This window comes from Neolamprologus brichardi, chromosome 11, assembly GCF_056152115.1.
Source record: "Neolamprologus brichardi isolate AB-2024 chromosome 11, ASM5615211v1, whole genome shotgun sequence".
Taxonomy (NCBI): domain Eukaryota; kingdom Metazoa; phylum Chordata; class Actinopteri; order Cichliformes; family Cichlidae; genus Neolamprologus; species Neolamprologus brichardi.
The window spans coordinates 16951808-16958489 of NC_142114.1; the positions used below are offsets into that span (position 1 = coordinate 16951808).

At 37.6% G+C, this 6682-nt stretch overlaps 1 protein-coding gene across 2 annotated transcripts; it reads left to right on the forward strand.

Annotated features, from left to right (window-relative positions):
* Window positions 1-367: 367 nt before the first annotated feature.
* On the forward strand, window positions 368-3863 carry LOC148100528 (mpv17-like protein). Of its 2 annotated transcripts, XM_087847779.1 has the most exons (6): window positions 368-419; window positions 625-812; window positions 964-1307; window positions 3100-3170; window positions 3268-3297; window positions 3399-3863. In XM_087847779.1, exons 3-6 carry the CDS (start codon window positions 974-976, stop codon window positions 3522-3524), a joined length of 561 nt encoding a protein of 186 aa, XP_087703905.1. In that variant the 5' UTR covers window positions 368-419; window positions 625-812; window positions 964-973; the 3' UTR covers window positions 3525-3863. The 2 variants fall into 2 exon arrangements, with proteins under 2 accessions (XP_087703905.1, XP_087703904.1); XM_087847778.1 differs by lacking the exons at window positions 368-419; window positions 625-812 and having other exon boundaries at window positions 932-1307.
* Window positions 3864-6682: the final 2819 nt, after the last annotated feature.

Consider the following 6682-nt stretch of genomic DNA (forward strand, 5'->3'; position numbering starts at 1 on the left):
CAATATATACTAATACAGCACAAGTAAAAGCAAAAATAACCCAATGCAGGTGAGGTCCTGACATGCAGAGGCAAAATTTAGGAGCAGTTAATGCAATGGCATCGTCTCCTTTATGCTTTCATTTGGCTGTTGGGACACAGAGTAACTACTCAGAAGATGTCAATGATTTTGTGAGAATGTTCACAGTAAAAAAAAAGACAAAAACACAAGTGAGAGGTGTAAACTCATTCACTTACTTCAAAACAACCATAAAATCTTGAAAATTGCTTCTATCCGATTTCGGCACCTTTTCAAAGCCAAGCGGTTCACTCAGAGAAGGGAATCGCTGGATGCCAGGAGTGGCATCTATTTATAGTGACACTACATGTGCTTCGGGCCCAAGAGTGCACAGCTCTGGTGTGGTTACAAGGAATAACGTGGTAAGTCATAGTGTGTTAGAGATTAGAGATTTTCTTACCATGATTTGCTTACATAGTGACATTATAGGACGAGTGCAATGAGTACATTCAACCGTTGTTATCAAATCTGCATGCACATACATTCAGCTGTTTAAGCTTTACAGCATGAGTTTGTTAGTTTGTGTTCAGTCAGGTCTCACGCTTCACATGTTGTGTTTTCTCACAGTCCTCTCCAGGGGGATGATAAGGCTTTATCACACATGCCCTGCAACAGTAGCAGAACTTTGACCCTGTGAGATCTCGTCACATGTAGATTTGCCTCTGCTGATGATCGTCTTTGTCCAGAGAAATGTAGTTTGTGTCTTTTTGGCTTTGGGGAGACTCAGAAGAGTGTGAGAGGAGCAACACTGAAAGGTAAGTCTGGATATTTTAGGGGACCACTAATCATAGCCTAGCCCTTATGCTGCTGAATTTCCTCACCCACTGTTGTTCAACCTTCAGTGAACGGCTTACCTAACTTAGGAAAACGTCGAATGACTTCAGCTTTAATGTTCTCTCTTATCAGATTCCTCACTATGAAGTGGGTCTGGGCTGTGTTCAAAGCTCGCCCGTACATCAGTAACATCCTGGGATACACAGCCCTGTTCGCCTCTGCTGATCTCGTACAGCAGAGCGTGCTGGGTGAGAAACCAGCAGCAGGATCCACATCGGAGGATTTAGTAGGAGTCGACTGGCATCAGACGGCTCGAGTGGCGACTGTCGGTTTTTGTTTCCACGCCAACTTCAACTATCACTGGCTCAGAGGGCTGGAGAAGATGCTGCCAGGAGGCGGAGTAAAGGCAGTAACTGGGAAGGTGGTGGTGGATCAGCTGATTGCGGCTCCTCTCACCATCAGTGCCTTTTACATTGGTATGTGTGTCTCAAAGCTTATTTAGATTTTTCTGATATGGCCTAATATTCTAAATCTGAAGTGATGGACTGAGCCCCATATATGGTCCATTTTTAGATTCTAGTTTTGACTTTTAGAGCTATTTGTGAACCTCCAGCAGGAGCCTAAGGTCATGTGATCAACACCTGATGGCTGTGCATCATAAAAGTTTGACATCTAAAGACGGCAGAGCTTTTGGAAGACTGGTCCCTAGACTCTGAGTTTGAGATCTGTAGATTTGCTGGTAGTTTTTAAAAAGCAACTAAAAACTTATATTTTCTTTATGTCTTTATGTTTTTACCCCATTGGATGTGACACAATTTGTAATATTTATCTTGAAAGGTACTATATAATTTTTTTTTTTAATTAAGTTTTTTGTGTAAAGAAAATCCCCATAATCTAAGACAGAGTTCAACCAGTCAGGCTTCAGATAGACATCTACATTGTTTTACTGTTTTATTGGATGTTTTTCACAGTCAGTATGAATCTGCTGACCATGCAACTGCACCATACCACTCGGAATTAATGGCAGCTATATTCACTAGTCAACTTATTGGGTACAGGTCAGTAGTGAGTTGGGGTATCTATTGTCATAGTGTCAATTCAACAAGGTGCTGGAAACATTTCTCAGACATTTTGGTCCATATTGATACGATACCATCACACATGCTACAAATTTTTCAGCTGCTCATCCATAATGAATCTCCCATTCCACTACATCCCAAAGGTGTTTTATTGGAAGTCTGAGATCTGGTGACTGAGGGCCATTTGAGTAATCTGTCATGGCCAAGAAATCAGTTTGAGATGATATGAGATTTGTGATATGTGTTATCCAGGAAGCAGCCATCAGAAGATGTGTACACTGTGGTTATAAAAGAGTGGACAACACTCTGGCAGGCTGTGGTGTTTAAATGATGCTCAGTTGGTACTAACAGGCCCAAAATGTGCCAAGAAAGAATCCTATTGTTACATCACCACTACGCTGAACCGTTTACACAATCCTTTCCAAGATTTCATGTTGCTTATGCCAAATTCTGACCCAACTAACCAAATGTTTTAGCAGAACTCGAGACTCATTAGACCAGGCACTGATTTTCTTATCTTGTATTGTCTAATTTTAGTGGCCCATGTGAACTGTAGCCTCAGCTTTCTGTTCTTAGCTTTCAGGAATGACACCTAGTGTGCTCTTCTACTGCTGCTGCTTCAGAGATGCTTTAAGTCACTATGGCCTTCCTGCAGTTTGCCCATCCTTCCAAGACCACTGACATCAACATGGCATTTTCACTCTGTGAACTGGATATTTTCCCTTTTCAAGACCATAGACAGCAGGTGTTACTGTTAGCATGCTAATTGGACTCTTTGGTCTACTCTGGTTTTCATAACAGCATTCACCTATAAAAAAAACACCTATTAGATCACTGTATATTAAATATAAACTTAATTCATCTAAAAAAGCCTCCTAATTCTAAGAACACTAATATAACCGTACTGATGGCAGCACTGTTTTATTACTAAACATGACTACTTCTGCTCATTACTGTTGTATTATTACAAGCTTTGTCCTCAGTTATGGATTAAATGTGGACAAATCTCAAATGTTCACATACTCAACTGATCTGCACAAACATTTTGGGTTACATCAATACATCAGAATTAATCAAACAGTTTACCTTATAGTTATTACCAAGTAACACAAATCTACCCATGAATAATTGGGTAAGAAAAGTGAGTTTTAAATGACCGATTGAAAAAAAAAATCTGTCTACATTTTAGGTTTAAGTTTACTTGAACACAAAGATGACCCACTTGAAGACTGGAGGCAGAAATTTTGGACATCTTACAAGGTCGGTATAAAGTCATTGTCTGTCTTTATTAAACTTCATGATGGCGATATGTTCCCAGATCTCCTGTAATAATCTCTCTCTCTCTCCCACTCTGTAGACTGGGGTAGTATTTTGGTCAACAATGCAGGTTTGCTCAACTCTTCTCTGCACACACAGACTGAGAGAACTACACTGATGACAGGCTTTCACAATCATGATATCCATTTTTCTTCTTTCCCATCACCTCAGGCAGTGAACTTTGCATTCGTCCCCCCTGTGGCTCGGACGGTGTTTCTGGGTGGTGTCGCCCTGGTTTTCACAATCTTCCTGTGTCACCTCAGACAGCAGCGACACCATGAACAGGAAAGAACCTGAGACTCTCCCTGTCACATCGAAGGCTTTAGTAAACTAACTAAAAACACAATTCCAAAAATGCTGGGACACTGTGAGTAAAATCTGAATGCAGTGATTTATATACATCAGAAACCCATAAACTCCAGCAGGTGGTCTGTACCCAGATGTTTACAGGCTGCTGTTAAACAAAGATGCGATGCTACATTGTAGTAAATATGGACTTATCACAACTTTTTTGAGATGTGTTTCTGCCATCAGATTCAAAATGAGCTAATATTTTTCTTTAAACGTCACATGACACATTGTCTCAGTTTTCGACATGTTTTGTTCTATTGTGAATAAAATATAGGGTTATGAGAATCTGGTGAAATCATTTGATTTAAACAGACTAAAAAATACTGTAACCAAATGTGAGGAACAAAAATGGTATTAAATTCTTATTTTAAAGCTGCTTTTTCAGAATTCATAACCTGTGAAAGTTTTTTTGAGCTAATTTTAAACCAAATAAAGTTTCAAATAAATATTTTGATATTCTTTTATTAATGGTCCTCAGTCACAGTACCCCGCAGCTTAATTCTAGTGATGCATTTTACCTATAAGTAAATATATAAGCATAGGAACCAATTTTAAACAGTATCTTCAGGCTCTTTGCTACCAGTAGCCTGTCACAAAACACTATTTGTCCTCATTTCTTTAGTTGAATCTGAAAAATACCAAAGATAACATAGTCTGACAGGCATAAAAAACAAAAATAGTATTTTTGCAGCAACAAGGTGATTTCCAAAGAGCTGTGACTCGAAAACTCTCGGAATGGTGTGCACCCTGTCCGTTGCTGAAGTCTCATCAGAAATGGTGTCAGTGGAGAGGTGGCTGTCAAGAAGTCATTCTTAAAGAAGGGAAAACACATTTTACGTACCGTTATGTTTTCTAAGAAAACAAAGACATTTTTTGTTTTGGTACAAATGATACAAAAAAGTCCCCCCAAAATACATACAGAAATAAATATAGAAATAAATAAATACAGAAAACAAATAAAAGAACTTGAGTTTCTGTAAAGGAGTGATTTCACCCATCACTTGCCCACCTGTAGAGCCACCCTTGTATTATGTATACATTTCATTTTGTTTGTTTGTTTATAAATATTGAAACAGGTTTAAATCAGGTTGGTACAGTTGTAGTTGGGTTAGTTCTTAGTTGCGCTGCAGCATGTAACAATAATCAAAAGCTACACTTTAGCTATTAGCAATGGCTCAGGGTCACTGTAGCCATTAATTTTACCTGAATCCTTTGCAAAAAATCTTTATAGATTTTGAATCATGGTGCTGATCCAGAGTACTTCCCTTATTATTTATTCCTAGTGCTATAACAATAAAGTAATTAAAATAAAAAAATAAAGTAAAAAATATCAAATAATGTACTTGTGGGGATTCAATTTGTTTGACTATCCAGTCTATGCAGGCAGAAAGTTTGTTAAATGTTTAAACTCTAGAGAGACAATCATTTTGCTGCTGTAAAATCAGCACTTTGTCATATTTGAAATATAAATCCATATTTTGTAAAGTGTTTTTTCAGAATATCATAATTATAATAATTCATAATTATGTGGATATGCATATATTTCACAAAAAAATATCTAATAGGTCCTCCAGAAAGGCAGGAAAAGCCCTTGAACTTACTTTAAAATTAAATATGTTCCCTAAACGGTGGACAGACTAGGATCCCTGACACCCTTACCCAGCCAGCTAGCAGCTGTGACCAGCATTACTTGTGCAGTTAATAAAAGGACAGCTAATATTAGTTGCGCTGGTGCACACACAGCACGCCCATTTGTTTCAATTCGTCAGCTAAGCACCGCTCAGACGGCAAAAAAAATACGCGCGCTCTTCGCTCCTGGATCGTAACCAGCGCGCTCTGTATGGAACGCCAGTATGGAACGCCAGGACTGCCATAATGAATTAATTAAATACACCATTACATAATTAATTAAATGTGGCAATAATTAATTAATTACATGTGTCATAAATATTTATGTAATTAATTATTTAAACGCTCAGTCTTTAAAGAAATAGTTGTTGCAAAGCTGACAAGATGAGAAACAGACACATTTCAGTCAATCACATATTTTCCTTTCTCTCCCTCTCTGTCCTCCTCTCTCAGTCACTTATACAAACCTTAAATGTTGTAGTCAATAAAAAATAAATAAACCAATTGAATACAGGCTGCTGTTGTGATTTGCTGTCATCGGGATCTGGAGCTTTGCTGTTACAAACACTGAAGACCAGTGTTGGTCAAGTTACTTGAAAAAAGTAATCAGTAATTAATTACTGATTACTTCCCCCAAAAAGTAATCCCGTTACTTTACTGATTACTTATTTTCAAAAGTAATTAATTACTTAGTTACTTAGTTACTTTTTAAAAACATGATTTACAACCTGAATAGGTGATAAAGCAATAGATCTTTTAGCCCAATTCTACTTTTTCTACATAATCCATCATACAAAATGTATCAAATGGAAAAGTCTCTTTTTAAAACTTGTTTTGTTAGTTTTAATCTTTTAACTTTATGCATGAAGCAAAATTTTAATTATATGCACCATTCTCTGACTGGAAGAAATTAGTTTAACATTTAAACCTATTTTCTGCACATTCCAGCACATAATAAATATATATATATATATATATATATATATATACACTTTTTTTTTTTTTTTTTTTTTTTTTTTTTTTGTGTTTACACTCACTCTTTCAGATGCAAGTAAAACACAGCAGAAAATAAATAAAGTCAAAGACTAGCGGTCCTTTTGCTCTATTTTCACCTGTAAAGCAGGAGTAGAGTAGGCGGAGGTTTATCCTGGTGCAGGTGTGCTGCAGCGGTCAGTGGAAGGATACCACAGTTTCTCTGTGAGTTTGTCATTACGTTGTAGCTACTCGGTGCTTGCTTGGAAGTTTAGGGGGTTTTTTTCGCTGTAAAAAGAAGTTTTCTTCCCACGCACAGCGGACACTAATGTTTTTGTCACTTTTTACGGAATCAAACTCAAAATAAGGTCAGTACTTCCACGCTTTAAACGCTGCACGCTCATACTCTCTCCCGCACTCGATATATGATCCATTGTTGATCTGCACACAGCTGTTGTCACGAACATCACACTGGCTAACGTCACTGCCATGAGACATTCTCG

What these genes read in the sequence shown, in the direction of transcription:
- LOC148100528 (XM_087847778.1), top strand. Translation starts at nt 932, where the DNA reads ATGACTTCAGCTTTAATGTTCTCTCTTATCAGATTCCTCACTATGAAG. An exon ending in CATCAGTGCCTTTTACATTG is followed by an intron (nt 1,308 to 3,099) that starts GTATGTGTGTCT and finishes TCTACATTTTAG; the next exon opens with GTTTAAGTTTACTTGAACAC. An exon ending in AATTTTGGACATCTTACAAG is followed by an intron (nt 3,171 to 3,267) that starts GTCGGTATAAAG and finishes CCCACTCTGTAG; the next exon opens with ACTGGGGTAGTATTTTGGTC.